The sequence below is a fragment of the Sorghum bicolor genome, chromosome 6, assembly GCF_000003195.3.
Source record: "Sorghum bicolor cultivar BTx623 chromosome 6, Sorghum_bicolor_NCBIv3, whole genome shotgun sequence".
Taxonomy (NCBI): Eukaryota; Viridiplantae; Streptophyta; class Magnoliopsida; order Poales; family Poaceae; genus Sorghum; species Sorghum bicolor.
In genome coordinates this window covers 5,084,874-5,109,545 of record NC_012875.2, presented here as the reverse complement: position 1 = coordinate 5,109,545, position 24,672 = coordinate 5,084,874, and the positions used below count along the sequence as shown (strand labels likewise).

The 24,672-nt window shown below is 40.6% G+C and overlaps 1 protein-coding gene across 5 annotated transcripts; it reads left to right on the top strand.

Annotated features, from left to right (window-relative positions):
* LOC110436181 lies at positions 16,253-24,088 on the top strand. Of its 5 annotated transcripts, XR_002453920.1 has the most exons (12): positions 18,323-19,942; positions 20,047-20,337; positions 20,417-20,513; positions 20,594-21,282; positions 21,376-21,539; positions 21,613-21,754; positions 21,828-22,066; positions 22,242-22,445; positions 22,534-22,626; positions 22,705-22,803; positions 22,877-23,221; positions 24,034-24,088. XR_002453920.1 is itself a non-coding variant. In XM_021462560.1 (11 exons), exons 4-11 carry the CDS (start codon positions 21,270-21,272, stop codon positions 23,153-23,155), a joined length of 1,233 nt encoding a protein of 410 aa, XP_021318235.1. In that variant the 5' UTR covers positions 18,324-19,942; positions 20,047-20,337; positions 20,417-20,513; positions 20,594-21,269; the 3' UTR covers positions 23,156-23,269. The 5 variants fall into 5 exon arrangements, 3 of the variants coding, with proteins under 3 accessions (XP_021318236.1, XP_021318234.1, XP_021318235.1); XM_021462560.1 differs by lacking the exon at positions 24,034-24,088 and having other exon boundaries at positions 18,324-19,942; positions 22,877-23,269; XM_021462561.1 differs by lacking the exons at positions 18,323-19,942; positions 20,047-20,337; positions 20,417-20,513; positions 20,594-21,282; positions 24,034-24,088 and adding exons at positions 16,253-16,312; positions 17,431-17,506 and having other exon boundaries at positions 22,877-23,269.

Here is a 24,672-nt window from a genome sequence, read left to right as displayed (position 1 = left end):
AATTTATCTGGTAAGATTCGTGCTTTTAGCCCTTTGGTTAAGTTAAAAGCCAATCAAGAATTTGTGTGGGAAAAGAGCAACAATTAGCATTGGATGAAATTAAGAATTATTTGGCAAATCCTCCAGTTTTGGTTCCACCGCAACAAGGAAAGCCCTTTAAATTATATTTGTCTACAGATGATATGGTCATCGGTTCAGCTCTCATTCAGAAATTTGAGGGGAAGGAGCGTGTGATTTATTATCTAAGTAGGAGATTGGTGGATGCTGAAACAAGGTATTCAGCAATTGAGAAGTTGTGCTTATGCTTATACTTTTCTTGCGTTAAATTGAGACATTACTTACTATCGGCCGAATGCACTGTCATATGCAAAGATGATGTGGTTCGACACATGTTATCAATGCCGATTATGAGTGGTAGAATCGGCAAGTGGATATTAGCATTGTCGGAATTTGATCTACGCTACGAATTGGCTAAAGCGGTTAAAGGGCAGATTATGGCCGATTTTGTAACTCAGCATTGCGGTCTAGTGGATGCCTTGGAAATCATTCATTGGACGCTCTTCTTTGATGGATCTATGTGTGACCGGGGGGCAGGAATCAGTATAGTGCTAATTTCTCCTCGGGGAAAGAAGTATGAGTTTTCTTTGCCGATTGTTGCTACGTCAACAAATAATCAAGCTGAGTACCAAGCTTTGATCAAAGGACTGGAATTATTAAAGGAGGTTCATGCCGATGCTGTTGAAATTTTCGGTGATTCCACGCTTGTTATAAACCAATTAGCTTGAATTTATGAATGCTGAAGTGAGGTTTTGATAGCCTATTATGAAAGATACGTACAACTGTTAAAGGAATTCAAGGATTTCCGATTAGAGCATATTCCTCGGTTACATAATGAAGAAGCCAAACGATTAGCTCAACACGCCTCGGGATATCAACCCATCTTAGACATGTTATCGGTAGTCAGTGCTGATGATTGGAGAAAGGAAATTATTGATTATTTAAAAGATCCATCCAGGAAAGTTGAGAGGCGTGTTAGGTTTCAAGCTACAAAGTATGTACTTCTTGAAGAAGAGTTGTATTACCGAACGATAGATGGAGTCTTGCTTAAGTGCTTGGGTGATGACGAATCTAGAAGCTTGATGGGTGAAATTCATGAAAGGAGTGAGTGGAGCACACCAATCGGCTTCAAGATGAAGTGGATGATTAGGAGAAACAGATATTATTGGCCGACTATACTTGAAGATTGCTTTAAACATTTCAAAGGATGTCAAGGATGTCAGAAGTTTGGCAATGTTCAAAGGGCACCCGCATCGGCCATGAATCCCATTATTAAACCTTGGCCGTTTTGGGGCTGGGCTATTGATCTCACCGGTCAGATTTAGCCACCATCAAGCAAGGGGCATAAGTTTATCTTAGTTGCCACTGATTATTTTACTAAATGGGTTGAGGCTATTCCTTTGAAGAAAGTAACAATGACCAATATGATTGATTTTGTAAAGGAGCATATTGTTTACCGATTTGGTATTCCCCATATGATTACTACCGATCAGGGTACTATGTTTACATCGGGGGAATTTGATGAGTTTGCAATCGGTATGGGGATTAAAGTGTTGAATTCTTCTCCTTACTATGCTCAAGCTAACGAGCAGGCTGAAGCTTCTAACAAAGGGATTATTAAGCTCATCAAGCAGAAAATTGAAGAAAATCCTAGGAGATGGCACACATTGTTAAATGAAGCTTTGTGGTCATATCGGATGGCGTGTCATGGCTCAACCAAAGTCTCACCCTATCAATTGGTGTATGGGCATGATGCGGTATTACCATGGGAGATAAAATCTGGTTCTATGCGGGGCATTGGTTGAGAGCTTTAATTAGCATAGAAGAAAATAAAAAGAGAGTTGCTAAATGGTATGATAAGAAGGTAAAGACCAAGGAGTTTGTTGAAGGAGATTTGGTGTGGAAGTTGATTCTACCGATTGGGACTAAAAGTTCAAAGTTTGGAAAATGGTCTCCTAATTGGGAGGGTCCTTATCAGATAAATCGATCTGCCTCTGGCAATGCTTATATTTTAGAATCTCTCGAAGGAGTTGAATTTCCTAGAGCATTAAATGGAAAATATTTAAAGAAATACCATCCTAGTATTTGGATTGATGCATAGAAGATCAAGTGCCGATAATAATCCTATCGACTGGATAAAATGTATCTAGGACCATGCATAGTGTTTACGTGCCGATAACAGTCCTATCGGCTGGACCAAAATGATTGAAAGTTTTTGAAAAAAATAGAATTAAACAAACTACCGATGAAGAGTTCACAGGTTCAGCAGAGTTTGGATGGTTGATATGGCGCGCAGACGGATCTGGTTGGCCTCTTCTATTTCTCGAGTGTCTCCATCGGCAGAACCCTCCACCGGCTTCAGCTTCTTCTAGATCTGCAATGCTTTGCGGGCGTGGGCATCTCTCTCTTGCTGAAGAGCTTTGAGCGCCTCGGGCAGCTGGCTTTCTTCTTGCTGAGTTTGAGTCAGGGCCTCTTCCACTTGCTTGAGTTTAGCTAGTAGGGCTTCTCTTCTTGTCGATAGATCAGAGATCTTTTGTTTTAGCTCATCCCCTGAGGACTACAGAGCGCTGATGCTCTTGTGCTTCTCATCGGCAGCATGCTTTACTTGTAGCATATCCTCTTTGAGTCGGGCATAAGCAGCTCTATCGGCAAGGCGCTGAGTGGCCTTCTCAAATTGAAGTTGACGACTTTCTAGGTGAGCAGCTTGGAAGAGGATTTCTTCTGCATCGGCTAGAGTTTGGCCACAGAGAGTCTTGAATATAACTTTGGCCAAATCAGAATCGTCTACTAGTTGGGCTGTGTCCTAGTGCAGTAAGGCTAACAAATCTTCCAACCTAGCTTTAATCTCTGCCGATGAGATTCCAACTGCCTGAGAAGAGCTTGCTTCTTCGCCTTCATCATCGGAGATGTCAACGGCAAAGGAGAACATGTTGTCTAGGGAGTCTTGTTCCTAAGAAAAAGAAGAAGATAAGCTACTCGAAATTAAGTGTTAATAATAAAGTCTGAAAATCAGATGACTTACTTGCTTCAGGGCAATTTCCTATCTCTAACGTGGAGATGCAGCTAATCGGCTAGGGTTGCCGATGGAATGACTTCAGCTAAGAAATTATAAGAATGATTACAGCTTATAAGATAAATTCATCGGTAATAATTCTGTGATCGGTACTTTACCTTGAGGGGGTATAGTGATTGTCTATTCTGGAGGGACGGTCGATGATGTGCCCAAATCAGTCGGATCGGCAATCTGTTCAGGAACATCGGCTGGTGCTTCTTGCGGCTGGGGTACTAGTCGAGGAGGAGAAGGTATTTCTTGCGTCTGGGGTTCCGGTGGAGAAGGAGATGATGCTACCTGGATCAGGGATACTGGACGAGGTGGAGAGGATGGTGTTGTCTTCTGACGCTTCGGCTGGGACTTGGTGCTTTTGGGACCCTTTCTCTTGGTTGGAGCTTGACTAGGCTAGGGGGCATCGGCACCCGATGTTTGAGCACTCTTGGTTCTTGCCGATTTGCCAGTTTGCTATTATAGAAAATAAGGTTTCATGAGTTGGATATAAGAAAAGATATTAATGAAATTTTGCTAAGGAATACAGTTTGGTGCAAAAAAAGAGTTACCGATGATGTTCGTGTCGCAGCAGATGTACCCTGAAAAAGTAGTGTAAGTAGGGAATGAAATCGGTATAAATAAAGAGGGTCAAGAATTTACCTTGAAAGCCTATGCTAAAGTGGTGTTGGGCATTCTTAACGTCACTACCAAAAGTAGACGTAGTTTTCTAATTCTGATAACAGCGCCAAAAATGCCAAACCTATCCCTCATGCCACTTAAGCCAAGTTGTCATCCCCAGCATGACATAAGAGACGCGGTATTGAAATATGCAATTGCTCTTCTAAATAAATAACAAATGGGATCTGCAAGTGCACAGATTAATACCGATGTAGCATTTTAACCGGGAAGTATTACAGGTATCGTTATTTATATTTTTACCACTGGGAAGGGATTAGTAATCATCAATGTTGATTATAGAATGGAATATAGAATTGAGTATCTACCATTGCATGTATAATTGAGAGCATCTATCTCTTTCATACAGGAATAAGTGTCACATAAAGGATATATAAAGTAATGAATGGTGACAAAGATAATTAATCTGATCAGCATAACTTAGCCACATATAAATATGATAAGCACCTCAATTAGATATTCTAGCAAGTCATTAGCATGGAATTAGGACGAACTACAAGAATATTTCCTAAGTTATTCTTAACTATACAGTCTAGCATATCATAGTTAGTGCAATTATACTTAGCAATCATTGTGAGCCAGGACTACGCCCATGCATAGTGATATTATCAAGGAATATGAGAAACGTCGCAATCACTCCCCTGTAATAATGTTGCTCTGCCAGCCCTATACACGAGAGGGGGGCTATATAAGAATCAATGGAGCTGTCACTACCACGAACTACCCCGCGATCTGGCATATAGGGTACAATCGCAGATAAATACGTTATAAGCACCACGCCTACACAATATCTATCATTTACCCATGGATCCGATGGATAAACGCTATACGATCCTAAACATGTATATAATTTCAATCTAACTAAGCCAAGTATATAACTATGATAAACTAAGAACAATATAATTACGAATATAAACAAGTAGAGCAAAGTCAAAATCAATATATTGAAGTAGAACAAAGTCATATTCATAATATTGAAGAACAAAGATGAATAATTGAAGAACAATAGAGAATTACCAACAATCCTCTTGACAGATCCGGAAACCAATCGAAGATTGACTCCTTCTAGTTCTAATCCTATGTAGCTATGCTAATCTAGAGATGTAATTGATGTGGTGGCTCTAGGGCTTGATCAGAGGCTTCTTCTCCCTGATGAATAATGAATTAGGGTTGAGAGGTGCTCTCCTCCAGGGGCTGTTGACGGTCCTTAAGTACCAAAATTAACCATCAACAAAACATGGAAAAGGATCAATATGCACCAAACATCTAGAATTAGGGTTTTATCTGACAGAATTCCACGAGCTTTGGTGTTTATCTATTTCTGCAGGGGGTTATCAGAAAATATGGAGAGAAGGCCCACATGTCATGTTTACAATGAGATAATTACGTGCCGCGCAATTTTCCTCAATCTAGAAGAATCCAGAAGCCACGGGAACGAACGGGAAGACGAACGGGCTTGGGGGCAGGGCGCCCGCCCTGACCTGGACTCCAATCAGAACTCTTTTCGGGGACCAAGCTCCACCGACGTAAAGGATCAAGGATAACCGTCCAATCAATGTCGGTTTGATCCCACGGCCCAAAATCACTTGAAATGACTATATAACCAAGGCCTCTCCACCCATAGAGAAGAGAAGAGAAGTGGAGAAATCATTATCAGAGGTAGCCAACAAAGTTAGGGTTTAGAGCTTCTCTCCCACAGAGAATTAGAATTAGCTACTCCCTAATCCTTCAAGTTTAGAGGTTTGATTAGATAGCAATTAGAGAAGTAGAGCACTAAGCTCTGGATTCGGATCTTCGGTAATAAAGATTGGTATTATTCATATCTTACTCTAATACTTTGTTCTAATTACATTATGTCTCTATTTATTATGCTCTTAGTTTGCTCTAGTTCTATATTTGATATGATTGATAATGAGTTTATGTATAAGTTTGCAAAGCGCTTAGCTCTTGACGCGAGGGAGTTAAGTGGTAGATCACATGTGCACGTGGTGCTTAGATGTTATTTACCTGCAAATGTATCCTATTGGCCGGGTTGTGTGGTAGTTCGCGATAGTGACAGCTTCGTTGATTCTTATATAGTCCACCCTCCGTCGATAGGACAGGTAGAATTGGTATTGCGGAGTAAGTCTTATGATGTTCTGATTTACTTTAGCAATGTTCCTTATACATAAATGAAGAGTCTTTTATGCTATATATGATCTTGTAGATAACTTAGTAGATAGTACATAACTTAGAATCCATTCTCTAGCTTATCCGATGTCACCTACATATATGAGGAGTAGTCTATTTTCTAATCGCTGTGTTATTTACCCATGAACTTATAATTCATTATCATTATCTTTATGGTTTACCCCCTGCCAAAGTAAGTGACTGTGTGACGAGTTTCTCATTAGTAATCATGTTCTTGCAAGTTTATCTCTAGTCTATGCCTTGATAGGTTTATCCTTATCTTCATTTAATTCTTGTTCTCTTTAGCAAAATTATAAATAACGATACGTGGAATACTTATCCTGGTGAAATGCTACGATGAGGTGTTTATCTGTGCGCTTGCGGATAGAATAGATTATTTTCTAGAAAGCTTTTACATTTATAAATACCTTTGTACACTCTGGCACCATGCTGGGGATGACAACCTAGTATTCAAGTGGTGTTAGCTAGTGTCAACAAGCATTTCTGGCGCCGTTGTCGGGGAACAAAAGGGTAATACATAGGAACGGTAAGGAAAGTCAGGAAATCAGTCAAGGTTATTCACATAAAATATTAGACTAGGCTATAGAGAAATAATTGCATAAAACATCTACTAAGTGAGAAATCATAACAAGGCACCTCTGCTTTGGCAGGTTCACCCTGTTGTTTTTCTATGTTTATATTTTTATACAGGGTATATCAGGATTGACTTTGGGTACATTCAACTCTTCATCATCAGAACCAAAGCAATCAAGAGAAAAAGAAGCTAGCTACCAATTGCTGAAGCTATGGCACAGAAGACCCTACAAGATTTCTCTGCCCCAAGTCTTGAGAACATTCCAACTGGTCCAAGATTTGCAGTAGAAGGAGTACCTGAGTTTGAGCTCAAGTCAAGCCTCATCAATTTGGTACAAGCTACACAATTCAGTGGAATGGCACATGAAGATGCTAGTGCACACTTGCAGAATTTCTTAGAGATTGGAAGCACAATCCACATCAATGGAGTCGACAAAGACGTCATACTGCTTCGCCTTTTTCCATTCTCACTAGAAGGAAAAGCGAGGAAGTGGTTCTACACTCATCAAGATAACATCAACAACTGGACGAACTTGTCAGATGCCTTTCTATCAAAGTTTTTCCCTATAGGCAAAACAACTGCCTTAAGAGGAAATATTGTCAGTTTCCAACAGCAGAAGACAGAAACCATTTCAGAAGCATGGGAGCGTATTCAAGGATACATATCAGATTGTCCTCACCATGGAATGGCCATGGTTACTTATGCAGACCTTCTACTATGGATTAACCCAGAAGGCTCGTGAGTGCCTAGATGCATCTGCTAAAGGATCATCCTTGGAGCTTAAAATTGGAATAGCAGAGATACTTTTGGATAAGATAGCAGAAAACCAAAGCTTGTTCCAAGATGAAGCTCAACAATGTCATCAAACTGAAGAAATACCAGAAGAAGTAAATGCATTATCAACCAAGATGGAAAATTTGCTCCATTGGATTGACCAGAGGGCCAAGTTCGAAGAAGATCAAAGGGCCATTGAGACAGCATACAAATATCAGCCTACCTCGAGTCAACCCAATAGCAAAGGTATGAATTTAGGTAATACTTTCAAGCAACTTTCATTAAAAGAGATAATTGCTCAACAAATCTAAACTAATGATGAAGTTAAACAAAGGCTAGATACAAATGAATCATCTCTAAAAGATATACACAATAAAATGGATTTTCTATTAACTGCCTTTGATGAGCAAAACACTCTTAATAAAAGGGTAGAGCTTAAATTAATAAAGTTAGTTGTTGTACTGTCTGTTGCTACTAACATTGAGCAGGTAAAGAACACTACTACTAGAGGAGGCAAAGCCACCAAAGATCCCCCATACCCAAAAGAGAAACAAAGAACATCAGCAACAGTGCAACCAGCAGTGATAGAAGAAGAAAGCCCAGTTGAAGCAGAAGATCTGCTGCAACCACCAAGAACTGGAGAAATGAGGAAAGATTTTTACGACACCAACTATTTGCCATTTCCCAGGAGAAACAGAGGACTGCAGTTGGATGAGCAGTTTGGTAAGTTTGTAGAGGTCATTCAAAAATTATATGTCAACATACCTCTACTTGATGCCATACAGGTAGCTACATATGCAAAGTACACCGGAGATATTCTTAACAAGAAGAGACCACTGCCCACCACTGAGGTTATCAAGCTGACAGAAGAATCTAGTGCGGCCATCCTCAATAAACCACCAAGAAAGAAGAAGGATCCCGGATGTCTCACTATTGATTGCTCGATCGGAAACCAACACTTCAACAATGCACTTTGTGATCTCGGAGCAAGTGTCACTGTGATGCCAGCATCAGTCTACAAAAAGCTTGAGCATACGACCCTAGAACCAACATCAATGTGCCTGCAACTAGCAGATCAATTCGACACCCGTTGGGCATCGCCGAAAACATTCCAGTCAAGATCAGAGATTTCCTGGTGCCAGTAGACTTGGTACTGGACATGAGTCCTGACTCGAAAGTGTCCATCATCCTTGGAAGGCCATTTCTGAGCACTGCCAATGCCCACATTGATGTTGGGAAGGGAGAAATCAAGTTCAACATAAATGGACAAGAAGAACACTTCACATTCAAGCCCAGACCAGAGAGAGACTCTACAGTGAAGGAAGTTCATAAAGAAGAACCACTAGAGACACCATCTCCGGAGGAACGTAATTCAGAAGATTAAAAGATTTGGAGGTCTAGCTTGGGGGACCTAAAAATCCCAAACCCTCACCGGGAGGTAAATCGGTATTTATCCGCATCATTAATTATTGCATAATTAATTCTTGCATTAGTCATATATATTCATAGCATTATTATAATAATAAAAAGGCCCATATAAATAATATTTATGGTGTGTAACAACCCATATTTATTAATTATTGTGGAGGCACAAAATTATTTTCCATTATCATTTCATATAAGTTTTAATTCTCATAGATTTTCCTGCATTATATTTAATTATAGCAACCTTCTAGAAGCATGACCCACACTCCTTGGGTCCCACATGTCATACACCACACCTCACACACATCCCATCACATTATTTGATCCACCAACATAACACCACTCACCAGCACTTTTCCACCGACCAACCACCACCCATGATCTATTATTTTGCGTAAGAGTTAAGCAAAGGAGGGAGTGGAGACAGGGAAGCCAGGATGGGCACCAAAGGTGGGCGCCTGCCCACCTATAGAGGGCGCCCACCCTGTCCCCTCTTCCTCCTATAAATTGCCACCTCCTGCCTCCAACTTCTTCACACAAGCATTCCAGAAAACCACGCAAGTTTCAGTTTCCAGAGAAGGAGCTCTTGTAGTGAAGAGAGAAGAGAGTAGAGAGGAAGAGAAAAGTGGGAAAGAAGTTGGTAGTCTTTTAGTGAGAGAGTGAGTTTCACCTAGTAAGTAGTTATTCCGCTGTCCAAAGCAGAAGTAAAAGTTGTTTAGGGGGAGGTGCTGCCAAAATAAAAACTTGTCTTGAACGACTAACCCCTGGACTACTGACATTCCGGACAGCTGACCACTAACATTTTCTCTCACATTTTCCACTAGTTGTGTTTTTTCCAACTTTTGTTTACAGGATGTTCAAGAAGGTGAAGAACGCAGGGAAGGCCCTCAAGAACATAGGTACAAGGAGTTCATCCCGACACTCCTCACACCCGTCAGAGATGAGCGTCGACCCAACGCCCATGCAAGCTCCATCATCTTCATCTAATCAGCAAGTCAAGGTCCTTCTCAAGATAGGAGACCTTGGACCGAAGACCCGTAGGGAAAAGGAGGTTTACCAGCAACTAAAGAACAAAGATTTCATTCACACCCCTACTCTTGATCCAATCTTGCTACAAGAAACAGGTATGGATACTGAATTAGACTTAATTTTCCAGATGTTAGGTTGGACAAATTTTTGGAACATAACTGAGCTGGGTTCTCGTCTTCTCACCCTTGAATTTCTTTGCACTTTACAATATTATGAGGGGGGAATTGTTTTTCGGATGTTCAAACAGGAGATTATGTTGTCTTGGAGAGAACTGAGCGACCATCTTGGTTTCTCTACAAGATGCATCCTGAACATTGACTCCGACCTACCCAATTTTGAGAGACACCAGTTCTGGAGAGAGATATCTAGAGATAAGTTTTATAGTCAAGCCCGAACCAGTGACATGGAACACCCCACTCTTAGGATGTTCCACAAATGGCTTGGGTACAATCTTTTCCATCGTGATGACATTAGGAAAGTAAGAGTAGGAGATTTACAACTTTTATATGCTGGTATTAATAAAGTACCCACTTCACCTGTTACACTTTTGGTTTCTCATTGGCTTAGTATACCTAGTCTTCAGGGACCAGTAGGATGTACTTCACTTATCACTCGTCTAGCCTCTAATCTTCACTTGCTAGAAAACTCGTCATTGGACTTCATAGATGAGTTAAGAATTTATCATGGCTATGAAACATTTAGACAAGCTCAGATGTTAAAGAAAGAGGGGAATATAATGTATATGCTATATGACAATAAAGGCAAGATTCGGTTACCTAACCCGAACCTTGGCCTCTATGTTGTTCAAAATTTTTTGATTGAGATTGCAGTAACACCAGTAAACCAGAGAGCTCCACAGCGAGTGGCATCTGAAAGGATGACCACCCATCAAGAACGCACCTGGTATGGAGCTGATCCCAGACCGGAAGAAGCAGCGCACCTACATTATTGCGACTACAACCCCCGAGACCTTCGAGACCCATGGGTTCGACATGCGCAACCACAAGAGCCAACACAGGAGACATGGCCGGAGAACCAAGACCACCAGTGGACAAACCCACCTTTTCATACAGGCAGGTACTCCACTGATCCATGTGGAGCTTTAGGATCCAGACCTCCGCCCCAATTCGATGCAGGACGATACTCCGATGCCTCCTACGCTTTCACGAATGACTACTACGAAGAGGCCGGTGCTTTCTTCACCCGTACCGACAACACTCTCCTCGACATCCAGAATACGCAAGCAGAACATGGTCGACTCCTGGAAAAACAGCAGAAATGGAACCAGGACCACGCCACTGCAGTACAAGAGCTGAGACAAGATACCACGACAATGAACGACAACATCACCACCATGATGCGATTCTGGAACATCGAGTAAGACCGACATCCACATCCAGCTTGGGGGAGTTCCTCCCCAATTTATCAAGTAAGTTTTTATTTGCTCTTCTTATTTATTCTTTTTTATTTTATTTTAGTGTTTTACTTAAAGAGAAAAACTTAGAAAACCTAATAAATATTTTCTTGCTTTAATTTACTACATTCTATAAACATGAAAACAAAATAAAAAGAGTGTGTAGATAAGTGTGCTTTATTTTCCTGCTAAGTGTTAATCTCTAGAAAAAATAAAAAGACCAAAAAGATACATGATGGAAATGATGAACAGTTGCTCTGTTTGCTTACTTTCAAGTACCTAGCTTTTATATTAAAGTTCTTCCAGGAATTACTAAAACTAAAACTACTATCTATGGGAAGCATAAAACTAAAGTCTAGGTAAGAGAAAGGCATGCTGTTTATCTTGTTTCTACTACACTAAGTTCTGGAGATTTATTTTGAAAACTTGCAAATCACATGATGAGTTCCTAGCATTACAAACTACCTACCATAGCCATACTTGCTATAACATCTTTTGCTACTTATATTCACATTGAGTTTGATCGAGCTGTGTAGACCCTTAGGAGCTTTTCATGTGGTTAAATTAAGATATTCACTTGCACACATCCACTACACCATCCACCACCATTCATTAAAATTGCTAAAAATATTATCACTCACTGTCCCAAATATTGTTATTCTCTCTCTCTAAAAAGATTCAATGCAGAAGAGACATGTGTTATGCAAAAATATGCGAGGAAATAAAAAGGGGCAAGTGCCCGAAACCTCGGAAAAAGAAAGAAAAAGAGTGAGACGAGAGGTAAAAATGGACAAGTGTCCGGAGTAGAATTAGGGGTACAAAGATGCCCACTTGAGCGGAAAAAAAATGGACAAGTGTCCGACAGTAGAATTAGGGGTGTCTACTACCCACCTGAAAAAAAAGAAGAGAGATAGCCCTTGTTCTCCCAAAGCAAAGATCAAAGAAGAGGAGAGATAGCAATATGAGGAGCAATGAGAAGTAAGTTTTATCACTTATACATTTTTTTACCATCACTATCATTTACTCCACCACACATGCACATCTTGATTTAATTATATGCTGAGTTCCTTTAGATCCATAGCTCGATTAGACAACATATGTATGAGCTGTTTTTCACTCCTATGAGCTCCACTTAAATATTCCATTAGCTATAGGTAAGTGACATTTTGGTAAGGATCCACAAACACCACATATAGAGAGACTTGAGAGAATCATTGCTGGGAACTCTGAGTTTTATTTTGAAAACTTATGAAAAACTCTAGAACAAAGGTGAAGTATAGATAGGAGGTGTTGATATTTAGGAACGCAATAAGGAATTGATCCGCAAGCGCATGGATATCGGTGAGCACTTCACCCGGGAAATTATCCAGAGTATCGTATTTATTTTTTTACCACTAGGAGAAAGAGTGCATCTGACTAACCGGTCTATTACTACTAACCCTTTAGGCACAAAGAATGTCTTTCGATGTGAGTGATAAATAGAGAAGACTGCAACCGTAGTCTCCTTCTAACCTTGGTAAGGATGATCTACTGTTCTAATGGGGAGGCTAACGGAATCTAGACACCACAAAGGATGTTCAACCCGCACCTATAAACCCTATCCTTCCTGCTAACGAGATATGGTCTGCAAAGGTAACTCGGAATTGTCACGTTCCTCACTACTACCACGGTCCAGCTAGTCAGGAAATATCTATGAGTACTGTAACACCCAAAAATTTATTTTTAATCAATAGGAATTAATTTGATTTAATTAAGTATTTTTTTTTGAGCATTTAATGTAGTAAATAAATAAATTCAGTTGAAAATAAAATTTATCATAAGTTTAGAGACATGGCTGTGCATTCATGCTGAAGCATAATAATTTTTGTGCTGATTGTATTTTATTTTATTTACTTTATGCTCAAAAGCTCTTTTAGAAAATGCTTTGAAAAGAAATAGAATAAAGAAAAGAAAAAAAAAAGAGAAAGAACTCACCTGTGCTCTCGGCCTGGTGGCCCAATCGGCCAAGGTCCAGTTTCTTTTCCCCCACGCCCCGGCCCAGGTCGCGAGCGGCCCAGCTCGCCCCAACCGCGCGCCTCACCCTTCTTTCTTCTATCGCTGACGACCCGGCCCCGCAAGTCAGCGCCCCAACCCTTCTTCCTCGCGTGGCCAAACGGGACTCTCTCCAGGACCGAATCCAATCCCAGGAACAGCGCGATTTTCTTGCCGTTTTGCACGAACCGAGGCCCTATAAAGCATCCCGTAGCGCCTCGCATGTTCCTTTCGCATCCAAACCAACTAAAACCGTGCCCTAGCCACCTCTATCGGCGTTTTGGATCTTGCCGAGGACCGCATCCTTTTCCCGTCGCGACGCGAGCTTCTCGCTCCCTCTCGGCCCGAGCCAAGCCCCTAGCTACGTTCGCGGTGAGCTTCTCGCCCTCCCGGTATTTTCCTTTCAAAAAACGGTGCTCGGAAAGGAGAAGTCGAGGAGCTCGAGCTTCGGCTCTCCGGCCATGGTGGCCACCGCACCGGAGCCGGCAGCCTGCTGGCCGGACCACCGCCTGGCGCCCAGACGCACTCAAGCCGTCCGATCGGAAATCAAGGGCCCAGAATAGATCATACCCTTTCGGCCGCCATCTTGCTAAAGAGTCCCTGGGATTCTGGGGGATTTAACCCGCGGTCCAAAGCGTGTTTCAGGGAAATACGTCTTCTCTTTCTGAAAACGTAAAATCTGCCCATTGAATTTAAAATACGTTTTCAGCTATTTACAAGATTGCCACTGATTTTATAATGCTCATAAAATATTCGTTTTAACTCCGTTTTTGTCCGTTCAAATTTCGTTAGATTCGTATTCTCGAACTCTACAGGTTAGAAGTATTAGTTTACTGTTTTGAAACTTTTTAATTCTGCAGTAGCATTTAATTAATTATTTCCCTATAGGAAATCTTATAAAATTCATATCTTTCACGTTTTAATTCCGATTTTCGTGAACTTTACGTTTGTGTGATCGTAGCGCTGCGTAGAATATTTTGATAAACTTTTATATTTTTTTTACCACTGTTTGGTGTATTGTTCTAATTATATCTTGTTTGCTTCGTGTATGATTGTCTACATTGGATTGCGTGTTGTTGATTGATGATTGGGATTAGACGGTGAGCCGTACGTTGGTGCTCAAGATCAAGTATTTGGAGGACCAGCAAGCTCAGGAGAGCTTTGAGCAAGGCAAGTATAACTTGGGATCATCCTTGTTACCTATTCACTTAAGTACACATATACATCATATGCATGCTTCCACCTTGTCGACCTTAGCAAAATTATATAAGCTTGTAACCTGTATTCCTTGCTACCTACTTGATATGCATTTGTTGTAGATGTGCTAGTGCTTGATATAATCCATGATCTTGTAAGATGATTAATAGCTATGCAATGAACATAAAAGAATGACAAATAACTGTATGAGATCTTGTCTGTACGTGATCACCCGGGATAACAGTGCAACCATGAGGGCTATAATGGCTCTGGCTTTAGCTCAGTATGAAGCCCTTTTCTAGCTTGTTAGCGGTTACCCGAAAGGGCGGAGGGGCTGAACCGTTTTGGGTATAGTGTGGCCTCTGTCTGTATGAGTATAGGCTGCGAGTCATTGTGCCATCGGAAGGGGGGCTCTATATCTGCGCGCAAAGGAAACCTTGCGGCCCTAACTTGTTAGACGAACTTTTGAAAGGCTTCATAGTGATCCCTGCCGACCTCCCTAGGAAGGGGGTTAAGAGATTAGCTACCTCGGGCGAAAGGGTAAATCATGACTCATGGGTAAAGATGTACAACCTCTGCAGAGTGTAAAACTGGTATACTAGCCGAGCTCACGGTCAGGAGCGGCCTTGGGGACATCTACATTAAGATGATGAGCTTGTTATGTTATTATGTTCATTTGATTATTGTTTATGCTATGAGTTAATTATGCTTACACTTGATCATGTGATTAATGGATTATTTATGCTACCTTGACAATTGCTATTTAATTATGAATATGCTATCCACTATTAAAAGCTAAATGCAGTCAAACCCGTGTCAACTAATTGAGCCTCATGAACCCCTGGTTATACTTGTTGAGTACGATATGTGCTCACTCTTGCAATTTCCCAACACCTCAGGATATGATAATGAAGATGACTGGAATGAGGATTACCGTTATGAGTACTAGGTTTGGAGTCAACCAGTCAACAGTGTCCCTGTGTGGAGCTTCCGTTGAGAGCGTTGTTTACATCTTGCTATCATTTATGTATAAGACTATGTGATATCTTATATTCCGCTATGTAATGAACACTGCGATGGTACATTTGAGATTTGTCTACTTATTTGTGCGACTATTCCTGGGGCACATATGAGTCTTTTATGCATCCTATTTTATTCTTAAAATATGGGTGTGGCAAATTGGTATCAAAGCTTTGTTGACTGTCGGACGCAAGCCTAGTTAGAAATTGGCCGTCATAAGGTTTTGAAATTGCTATAAAATCCTTGTTCTATAAACCTTGATATTTTCTTCTACACTATATCCTATTCACACTATACCACAGCCAAAGTATAGCGTCAAACAACGGTCGCTAAAACGTAATATTAACGTTGAACAATCGGTCGCTACAAATTGGTAACCAATGATCGGTCGCTTTTATTCCTCCTACCGACAGGACATCAGTCACTATATATTTGCGTCAAATGATCGGTAGCTAAAAACGAATACTAGCGTCAAATGATTGGTCGCTATAGCCCATTTTCGTTTTTGGCGCGCTCAGCCCAGCGCACTCGCGCGCAGTGAAATTAGTGCGGCCCACCAGTCAGTGTACCAACCAAAACCCTAGCCTATCTCCAGCCAAATTAAGCACAGCCGCACAACACCAGCAGCAGCCCACATCTCATCTTCACGAATCTGCCGCACGCGAGCTGCAGGGGACGCCACACACGAGCTCGCAGGGGCCGGTGCCCTCACCGTCGCGGCCGCCGCCCTCACTGTCGCGGCCGCCGCGCCCTCGCCGTCGCGCCCTCGCCGTCGCGGCCCCCGCCCTCGCCGTCGCGGCCGCCGCGCCCTCGCCGTCGCGGCCGCCGCCCTCGCCGTCGCGGCCACCGTCTCCTCCGTCCGGTAAGCCCGTGTCCCTCCTCCCACCCATCCTGCTCTCGTAGCCCCCAAGCCCAGAAGCCCTACGCCTCTTGTTCTTTATAGACCGAAAAAAGTTGATCTGCTTGTATTGGTTAGAAGCTAGCTTGAGAGTGATTGATGCTAGGAATGTTAGCAGCTAGTTGGTAATGCCGCAGTGAGACAGGCTACGGTTGTATTTAGAAGGAAAAAAAGTAACCGTTTGAACAACTACTGAGTAGTCAACAAGCTGCTTGCTGTTTCATATTCTCTCAGAATTTATTTTCATTTTTTGTTTCTTTTCGAGAGAGATGTACTTGCATTTTGTATTCAGGTATGTGATAATGTGAACTGTGATAGGCTACCCATACTGTGCGTCTCACCTGATAAAAATATTAAGATTGAAATCTGACATAATGTGGCAATTTACTTCTTTAGATGTTCACAGTATCGGGTCATATGTTCAACAGCTGACTACTTTGATCAATTACTTCCTGTAACTGTCCAGTTATGATTAGTTGTATGAAGTATGAACCCTGGTCTGAAGTACCTACTGGTACCATATGGCTCTCGCCTTAAACAAACCAAGCTGGAGTGGCACCGGAGAAGGGCCTTCTTTCCATCTATCTGAAGGCACTGTGATTACAATCAGGATCCCCTCGTGCTTCCAATAGATCAGCTACATGCCAATACCAGATCGCATGTTGTATGCTAAAGCAAGGAGACCATACCTTACTTCTTTGAACCATCCAAACCTATGAGTGTGAAGGCCTGGACAAAATCCATTCGGCACACATGAATACATGATATCAACCTAAGCCTAGGCAGTACTTGACACAATATTATTAGTAGGACCATTGTCAGGTCTAGGTTCTATATTGGAGCAGACCTATATCATACATGATAGATACTATACTGGCTTATCTGAATCTTTTTGGTCTATTCTGTGAAAAAAATTCTGAATTTTTTTTGCTTCATTTCAGTTCAGCTTTGTTTCTTTCCAGACCTGCTACAACTTGTCAAGTGCTTGCTCCTATATGTCATGTTACATCCTGGTTCTATTCATCTGTACCTATGTTTTGAGATATATATGCATTGGTCTGATCACCGTATTGTAATTGCAGCTGCTCCACATGTAATTGGACACCTCGGGAAGGCATTTGAACGTGCTCTTGGCAGCAGCTCTACTTGTTTGTCTCGGTAGGTTTCTATGTCCCTAGTATGTGACTGTTTCAATGGTTGTGATATTTTTTATTTCATATTGAAATCTAGTCGATGTCTTGTGTGAAGGTTGACCATGGATAAAACATGGATTGATGATAATGCTAGGTAAAAAACAATTAGTTTACAAATATTGAAAGTTATATATACATGTCAAATGGTATTTAACCTAAAACTTTCACATAGGCACACCAAGAGATATTTGCAAGGAGTGAATGGTTTCTTAGCTTTTGCTTTTAGTAATTCTGCACTAGGCAGCAAGATATTATGCCCTTGTAGAAAGTGTGTGAACTCATTTTGGAAAGAGGCGAGTGAAGTCCGTGAGCACTTGATATGTGATGGGTTTCTAAAAGGATATAGAACATGGAACTTACATGGAGAAGCTAGCTCTTCTATGAATCATGGGAATTGTGATGCTACTGAGGTGTTAGAGGATTCTACTGAGGATGATGAAATATCTGATTTGCTTAGAGACTTAGCTGCTGGTCTAGATGATAGAGGAGATTTTGAAGATGATAGTTCAACTTTGGAGACTTGTCCTGAACTAGTTGCCCTTCAAAAGTTGGTAGCAGAAAATAGCAAAGAGCTATACCCAAATTGCAAGAAATATACACAACTAAGGTTTCTAATTAGATTGCTCCACATCAAACTCCTTGGTGGATGGTCTGATAGATCTATGAACATACTACTAGATCTACTTAATGATGCACTCGAGGGTTCAAATCTACCTAGAAACTTCCATGAAGCTAAGAAATTGGTAAAATCTATTGGAGTTGGTTACAAAAGTATTCATGCTTGTCCAAATGATTGCATTCTCTACTGGAAAGAGAATGTGGATAAAGATCAGTGTCCAAAATGTGAGGTTTCTCGATGGAAATCTAATAGAAAGAGTCTAGATGAGAGACATGTGTATAAGGTTCCTAAAAAGGTTCTCCGCTACTTTCCTATAAAGAAAACACTCCAAAGGTTATTTCTATCCTCTAAAACAGCAAGTCTAACGAGATGGCATGATGAGGACCGAAAAAAGGATGGTCTGCTAAGGCATCCTGCAGATTCACCTCTATGGCAGGATTTTGATGAGAGGTATCCAGAATTTTCTGCAGATAGTCGAAATATCCGTCTAGCATTTGCCACAGATGGGTTTAATCCATTTAGGATGAACAATGTTAGCTATAGTGTTTGGCCTGGTATTTGTATTCCACTCAATTTCCCACCTTCCATGTGCATGAAGCAGTCAAATTTCATCCTTTCTTTGCTCATTCTCGGTAAACGTGCCCCAGGTCATGATATGGATGTCTTTTTACAGCCACTTGTTTATGATTTGTTAGATATGTTTGAAAATGGAGTTAGAACCTATGATGCTTCAAAGGGTGAGTTCTTCAAGTTGAGGGCGGCAGTGTTGTGGACTATTTCAGATTTCCCAGGTTTAGGTTATGTGTCTGGGTCTACCACATCTGGTGAAGCAGGATGTCCTGATTGCCACCAATTCACATGTTCACTTAGACTTCGTAATGGTACGAAGACATGCTATATGGATCATCGTAGATTCTTGGATGAAAACCACCCATTTAGATTTGATGCTGATAAATTTGGTGGTAAAACTGAGTTTAGGCCAGCACCTACACCACTATCCGGGGAGCAAATTTTGGACTGCACTAAGGACCTTAGTACAAGTTTTGGCAAGGATCCATCTGGGAAGCAACCAGGAAAGAAAAAAAGGAAGGAAGGGGAGCCCTTAGTCATTTTCAAAAGGAGATCTATTTGGTTCAAACTTCCATATTGGAAAAATTTGATGCTGCGACATAATTTTGATGTCATGCACATAGGTAAAAATGTGAGTGAAAGCTTAATTAACACATTCCTAGGCACCACTGACAAGTCCAAGGACAATTTGAATTCTCGTCTAGACCTTCAAGCTCTAGGTATTAGAGGTGATCTTCACCCTGTTGAAGTTGATGACCAACTTTATTTACCACCTGCACCATACACAATGAGTCCTGATGAGAAGAAATTATTTTGTCAAATACTCAAAGGGGTCAAGTTTCCTGATGGTTATGCATCTGATATACGACACAACATCCATGTTAATGAGAAAAAGGTATTTGGACTAAAGAGTCATGAGTGCCACATTATTCTTCAACACTTGCTGCCCCTTGCTGTGAGAAAAATATTGCCTGAAATTGTTAGTGCAGGAGTGATTCGTATAAGTAACTTTTTCAAGAAACTTTGCTCACCTGTTATTCAAAGAAGTGATATGGATATTCTAGAGGCCAATATAGCTGAAACCTTGAGCCTTCTTGAGGTTATATTCCCTCCATCATTTTTTAATATGATGGTACACTTGATGGTACATCTTCCTGCTCAAGCACGAATAGCTGGTCCTGTCCATTTCCGCAGCATGTGGCCAGTAGAGAGGTAATTTTCATGGTCATATAAATAGTGTTACATAGTTAACAGAATTTTATAGCTACTTTTTTATAACATTATCTATTTGCTTTGCCTTTTATTTTTGCTTATAGATATCTAATGAGATTAAAGGGTTCTGTTCATACAAAAAGTCACCCTGAAGGATCAATTATGGAGTGGTCTATGTTTAATGAGTGCCTTACACTTTGTGCTCGCTATCTACATGGTGCAACTCAAGTTGGCTATCAAGTTCTAACCCATGAAGATTGTAGCACAACCCCTTTCTTTCGTACTATTGGTCGTGGAATGGCTGGAAAGTGCACAATGAGTATAGACCACAAGACATGGCTGCAAGCCCATAGATATGTTTTGTTCAACTATGACAATATAGGACCATACTTGGAGTAAGGCATCCAAATTATTTTTACATTTCACATGATGAATTACTTAATACATTCTAAACTGATAAAATGGTATATACAGCAAGCATTCTCACTACCTATCCTCAATTGGTGTTTGAAGTAAACGGGACATCAACCGCATGCATCATGAATCATTTCATGAGTGGTTTAGGTTGCATGTAAGTAAGAAGAAAACTCAACAAATGTAACTTCAGATGTATTCCATATTTAGATTCATAGAAATTTGTCATAATCACAGGTGGAAGAGATGAGTGAGGAAGCAACAAATGAGATTAAGATATTGGCGAAGGGGCCAATGATGAGTGCACAAAAATATAGTAGCTATACCATAAATGGATTGAAGTTCCACACAAAATCCTATGATGAGGGTAGAGCTATTCAAAAAAGTGGGGTTGCTGTAGTTGCAGAGTCAGCAAGCTTTGAGAGGGGCAACAATGATCAGATTATAATAGGAAAGAAAATCTATTATGGTGTTATAAAGGAAATTCTTGAACTGAACTACCATCACAAAGGAAATATGGTGCTTTTCAAGTGTGATTGGGTTGAAAACCGTGTGCAAAATAAATGGGTAAAAACTGATCAATTTGGGACCACAAGTGTCAACTTTAAGCATTTATTCAATACAGGTGAAAAGATATCAGATGAACCTTTCATTCTAGCTTCGCAAGCACTTCAAGTATACTATGTTCCTGATAAGGTTGATACTGAGTGGGCCGCCGCTGTTCAATCAATACCTAGTGGTTCATATAATTTGGATAATTTGGAGATTGAACATGCCGATAATGATAATGGTCAGGTTATGCCTTCTGTGAATGATCTTAGTGGCACTGTGTCTGTGGATATTATTAATGGGGTTATCCCTTCTATTAGAACCGACATAGAGGGTATAATTGTTGACAAAAAGAAACCTAAAAATGGGTCTAGAAAGTAAGTATTATTTAAATTGTATTGCTGCTATATTTTCCTAATGCTTTCTTGCGAAAATTAATGATTTATTCGTTTCTTCTTTGTCATTTTTAGGAGGAAAAATGGAAAGCGCTAGAAGAAACAATACTTGTGACCCTCTCAATGTGTACGAACAGCAGAGGAATGCAAACATTGCAATTGTTGATGCGAAGCTAAAATCTCTTAATATCCCTAGGCTGACAAAAGAGTTGAAGGATCAACCTAAGAAAAGGAAAAAGGTTCTGTAAGAACTTTGTTGTTAGTGTTTGCATGTTTCATGACAAGTTAATTATGCCATTGTGTTACTTGCAGAGAACTCACACAGTTGTTACTGAAACGGAAGCCCATAATTTGCGTCCAAGGCCACCAAGAAATTTAGTTGAGAATGCAACTGAGGAGATTGATGAAGATCTGGATTGTGAACCAACTGGGGACTTTTTATGTCCCAATGAAGGTATTAAAGACTATCTTTTGTTATATCTTCTAGCAAAATAATATCTTACCATTCTAGTTGTTTCTTGTTATAGATGTTCCACGCAAGAAAAGGGGAGGGAGGGGTATCACTAGAATGGAAGAAGTATTTGCAAGGACACCTCATATGGCAAAAGTGAAAGTGGATCTTAATGAATTTGATCAGCCTGTAGGGTCACGTGCTAGGGAGCCTGCTAGTGTTATTGGTTGTTTGGTGAGGAAGATATCAGTTCAGTGCTCTGATTGGAGGCTTGTTGATATTAAAAAGAAGGATGCACTTTGGAAAGAAATAAAGGTAATTTATGGTATTATGCATTCAGTTTTCAGCTATAATCTTAACTTGGTGTTATCTGCTAGAAAACTGCAGTTGGTGTAAAAAATAAGTGTTCTTTTTGTACAAAACCATGCTGTTTTGAAACTTCAGTGACCCATATTGAAACTAACTATGTATTTTCCCATGGAAAAATCAGGCTAAATATGATATTCATGCTGATGGGAAGCATTGGGTTTTAAAAACTGCTGGATATATATGGAAGGACTTTAAGGCAACTTTGAAGAAAATGTATTTTGATAAAAAAATAACAGATGAGCAACTAAAGAAAATGTATGGTGATAGAGTTAATGACAGCGATTGGGAGTATCTTGTAGCTCATTGGATGTCTCCAGAATTTGAAGTAAGGCTTGTTAATATTAAAATATTATTATATGCTTGTGGAACTTGTATACACCTATTTGTGCATAATCTAATAATTTCTCACTTAGGTTCGCACGAAAACTGCCAAAGCAAATCGTGCTAAGTTGGCCATACATCATACATCAGGCACCAAGAGCTTTGCTCGTGCTAGACATGAATTGGTATAATTATCTGCTTTCACTATCTTACATAGTTATTTTCTGTAGATTATTTATACTGAAAGCTAAAAAAACTTGTAGGGTCATTTGCTACAACGCCCTCCTCGACGAGATGAAGTATATATTAAAACTCATACAAGAAAAAATGGTGTTCCTACAAAGAATGCAGAACCAATCATTGTAAGTTTCCATACATTTTTGCTGGACTGTGTTAGTAACGATGTGTGTAAACATTGGTCTCCCATTCATGTAGAACAAACTTAAAGAAATTGTTGAAGCCTGCCCGGAGTTGAAGGAAAGAACAATTGAACAGGGCGATGCACTTGCTGCTGCTTGTGGTGCAAAGGAGCCAAGAGGGCGTGTGCGAGCTTTGGGTCTAGGACCAACTCCTCAAGATATCGGCGTAGCAGGATTGAAGTGTTACCAATCTACAAGATTTCAAATGGAGTGTTACCAACTTACAGCGACTTATACAGGATTGAAGTGTTACCAACTTACAGCGACTTATACATTGGTGGCTATAAATTTATAGCGACCGATGATCGGTGGCTATAACGGCTTATAGCGACCGTTTTGCTGACGCTATACTTTGGCTGTGGTATAGTGTCATCTTCACCTTGTTGCTTATCTTAAAGACTTGTTCTCATCCCCACTCCTTGCTTTGAATATGCTTTTAGAACCTTTTCTTACCACCTGCTTACATAGTTGAAAGAGAATTTTAGGAATCTTTGCCCTTAATAGGAAGAGAACGATAGTACCGCTAGTTGAGTTAATGCTTGAAGTGTGAATCTTTGATGCTTGGTTTGGTTTGTTATTATGCTTATGCTTGATTTGGATCTTTGTAATGAGTGTAATGATCTTGTGGATTTTCTCTACAATTTCATTTAGTCTATAGGCCTAAGGCATAAGGATTAATGAACTAAATAGTTGGGTTTGGTTAAAATCCTGTTTCTATCTCTTTCTGTTTTCTGGAGCAGTCTGCAATAAGTCTGGTGTATCTCAAAATCTGTTCATGCAATGTTTATCAAATTTTTCTGGGAACAAGTAGACTCTCATATCTTTCCAATGCATCAAGAATGACACTATTATCGGTTATGAGCTGGGAGATATGACTGTTCAAAGTTGAGGTTTCTGCGCAGTCTGGAATTGTAGAACAGTTTCGGTTGTACCCAATTTTTGATTAACCTCACGTTGGGATCTGGTAATATGATCTAAATGAAAGTTGTAGACAATTTCTTTATCTTTCCAACGGTGTACAGCATGTATCCTTTTGAATTCTGGAACTCGAGATATTACTGATTTTCTGATCTGCTGATGTTGGATGTTACCCAGAAAATTTCAGATTCGGTTAACTCTTGTAATTGTCATGTTGGACATTACTAAGATGTGTTTATATACCTTGGAATGCAGATGGCAGCAAGGGGAAGAGGCAGAGGCAGAGGCCGTGGCAATGGTGACAATGCCCCAATTACTGTGGAGGAAATTATGCAAACTCAGAATCAGATGATGCACGTCTTCATGCAACACCTACAACAACAACCTCCACCAACACCACCACCTGTTCATGTGAGAGATAAGCGGGGGGAATTCATGAAGGGAAGACCTCCGGTATTTACACACTCAGCGGATCCCATGGAGGCGGATGATTGGTTACGTGCTGTGGAGAGGCAACTAAACATAGCACAGTGCAATGACTTAGAGAAGGTGTTGTATGCTTCTGGACAACTTCAGGGAGCAGCTCAGACCTGGTGGGAGTCATATCAAGCTGCTCGTCCCAACAATGCTCCTCCTGTCACTTGGTTAGAATTTTGCAGAGACTTCCGAGCACGACACATCAATGAAGGAATGATGGAGCTCAAGCAGGAAGAATTCAGATCTCTCAGGATGGGTTCTATGACTGTGGCTGAGTATCATGACATGTTTGAGCAACTGGCTCGCTATGCTCCAAACGAAGTCAGAGAAGATGCTGACAAACAACGTCTCTTCATGAAAGGTCTTTACTATGAACTCAGATTGCAACTGGCTGGAAATACCTACCCTACATTCCAG